The sequence below is a fragment of the Myotis davidii genome, unplaced genomic scaffold (assembly GCF_000327345.1).
Source record: "Myotis davidii unplaced genomic scaffold, ASM32734v1 scaffold238, whole genome shotgun sequence".
NCBI lineage: Eukaryota > Metazoa > Chordata > Mammalia > Chiroptera > Vespertilionidae > Myotis > Myotis davidii.
This window is the reverse complement of record NW_006293779.1, coordinates 3,177,391-3,180,016: the sequence shown is the minus strand read 5'-3', so window position 1 is coordinate 3,180,016 and position 2,626 is coordinate 3,177,391. Positions and strand designations below refer to the sequence as shown.

Genomic DNA, 2,626 nt, shown 5'->3' with positions numbered 1-2,626 from the left:
TTGGCGAAAATTTCTAGCTTTTTAATGGCAGAATCCTGGCTCTTTCTCAAACAGGATTGCTAGATGTGTCAAATGATGCATAAGGGCTTGGTCCAGGTGCCAAATGGACTGTGCTGCTGAGGGAGGACTTGGGGTGCTCACAATGCTTCCCTACTGTCAGTATCAGAGCAGCTCTTAAAGCACACTCCTCCCTACATGAAACTCCCCCACTCAGCAGCTTCATCTCTTATCTAAGGCTCGACTAGAGTATATTCTTCAAATGCATTACACATGTGACACTTCAGAGACACCCACTAATAACTTCATGCAATCTGTCTGTTTGTATTAGGCAAGATCAGGACCACAGAAAGACCCCGTTTACCTGTCACCAACATCTAACAACAGCTGATCTAGACTGCTAGGGCCTGTGGTCACTTAACAAGAGGTGATGGGAAAGCTTTAGAGATGCTCATAAACATGAAAGCAGGAAAGTGGGGGGAAATCCACATTCCCAGAGAAGTCATTTTTATATCCATTACAAAAAACATTAGGCACAAAAAGAGAATGTTGCATGTGTAACCCACAGAAGCCACAATGACATTCAAGCACAGCTGTTCTTTACAAAAGTTTCTGTGGTGAGACCACAGTATTGGTCTCCTAACTCATCAGACCCTACCTCTTACTATGGATTAATATATATTCCAGCCTTGAGTGGAAAGGGGTCATTTTAGATTCCAGTGCCATGACTGTTAATGCTGAAATATGCATCCAAACTCTGTTTTGCTTGAGGACCACATATCAGTATGTTTACTGTGCAATGACTAAGGAACCTCAGCTTTTGAATATCCCTGCTGATAGAGGATGATTGCATGTATGTGGGAGTATGTATGGTTGGGGCAAGCATAGAGATACTTGTAGCTCTACAATGAGCTTTTGTCAATGCTTCCTATCCAATTAATACTAGACATTAGCAACCAGTGGAGCATACCAATTTCATTTCTTTCTGATGATGAGGATAAGATAAAAGATGCTGGGTTTGCTCAAAGGAATTAGTGTAGGCTTTTAAAAGGCATGGTTTCTTTTCTGTGCTTTCTTATTCATTTCCATTGTCTATTTGATTTATGAGTCTTTCCCCAGTGGTCTTATAAGAGAAATATCCATTCAAAACCACCTGATTTTCCAGTTAAGGATACTATGGGAAGAGATAGAAGTAATTGCCTACACACATACACACACATATATATACACACACAACCAACTCAGTGAATGTGGGCAGAAAATGAGAGAGTAAATGGAACAAAAACCTCATTTCAGGAGTCCCCAGCAGAGAGATCTGCAGTGAAACAGGCCTGCCAGAGACCGTCATTCAGAGCTGCTGCTGCAGACATTCAAGCTAAGAATTGGAGGGAAGAAAGGGGGCAGAGGGAGAGAGGGAAATCAACTATTATCTCTCCCTGACTTCACAGTGACTCCCCACAGGAAGACAATCTTGGCAACTTCCGTCCCTCTCTTCACATCTTCCTTCTGTCCCCTGTCCCTTAGTTCCTCTAGGATTCTCCCACTGACATCTGAGGGGAAGAACAAGAGTTTGAGAGTAGATAGCAGACTGGGGTTGGGGAGGAGAGAGTAGAATGAATTCATGAAGAAGAGGCAACACCTAGGTAACCCAACATTTGAAGGAAATAGCTGGGTGGAATTCAATAATATGATGAGGAATTCTACATTCCCTGAGAAAGTATACTACATTACCCAAACCTGTGGTAGCCAAGAAGAGGAACAAGAGGAAGGGAAGATGGGCAAGTTTTGAGATCTAGAACTAAACTTGAAACATACAAGCAATAGGTTCATTTCAACTGTTCCAGGGACCCCCAAAGAAGAGCATCCAATTTTAGTTGGGATCCTGTGTAAGTCAGAAGGAGGCATTCTGCCAAGAGCAGAAAACTTTTTTCCCAATTTGGTTGAAGAGGAACAATGTCCCTCAGGGAAAGACTGCCTTCATGGGGGGAGTGAGGGGGGTGGGAATATGGTCTAGCAAGGGGGAGAGGTTTGCAGAAAGGGGAAAGGGAGCTAAGGACCAAGGGCTGAGGTTTGGGAAAAGGGAGTTAATTGACAGTAGTTCCAAATTGATGTGTCTAAAAAAAAAAAAAAATCCCGACAAACTCAAGCGGGAGCTGCTCACCCATCCTGAAGATCTGAAAGAGAAGGCGGGGCTGAGAGGCGCGGATCGCTGCCGACAGCTTTCCCTCTCTGCCCACTTCCGACGCCTTCTTCTCAGGCATCAGGCGGATCCTCAGCCGCCCTTCGCCATGGCGAATCCACCAGCTGAACAGCTCGCTGAGGTTGAACTGGAGCAGCCCTGCAGTCGCCTCCTCTGGGGGCCCGACACATCCCTCAAGAATTGCCTCCTCCCCCAACTCTAGCACCAGCTGCTTGGCCCGCCGTAGCTTGCGAACCGAGCCGCCCTTCAGCACCCTGGACAGCGTCCGTGCCGGGGCTGGCGAGCTGGCTCCAGCCGTTCCAACTCCGGGGGGTGGCCCCACTAGCTGAAGCAATGGGGCGCAATCTAGAGCCAGCGAGCTGTGCGCCTCCAGCCGGCTAGCCTTTGGCTGCGAGGGGGATGGCGGCGGCAGCAGCAGCTCCCGGGCAC

The 2,626-nt window shown here is 47.1% G+C and overlaps 1 protein-coding gene across 1 annotated transcript in view; it reads right to left on the bottom strand.

Annotated features, from left to right (window-relative positions):
- Positions 1-2,626, bottom strand: part of ALK (anaplastic lymphoma receptor tyrosine kinase) — a 579,333-nt gene that overhangs the window by 575,606 nt on the left and 1,101 nt on the right. The window contains 1 exon segment of the mRNA XM_006767430.2: positions 2,159-2,626. This exon segment is cut by the window's right edge and continues 34 nt beyond it. Within this exon segment, the coding sequence (XP_006767493.1) occupies positions 2,159-2,626 (468 nt within the window).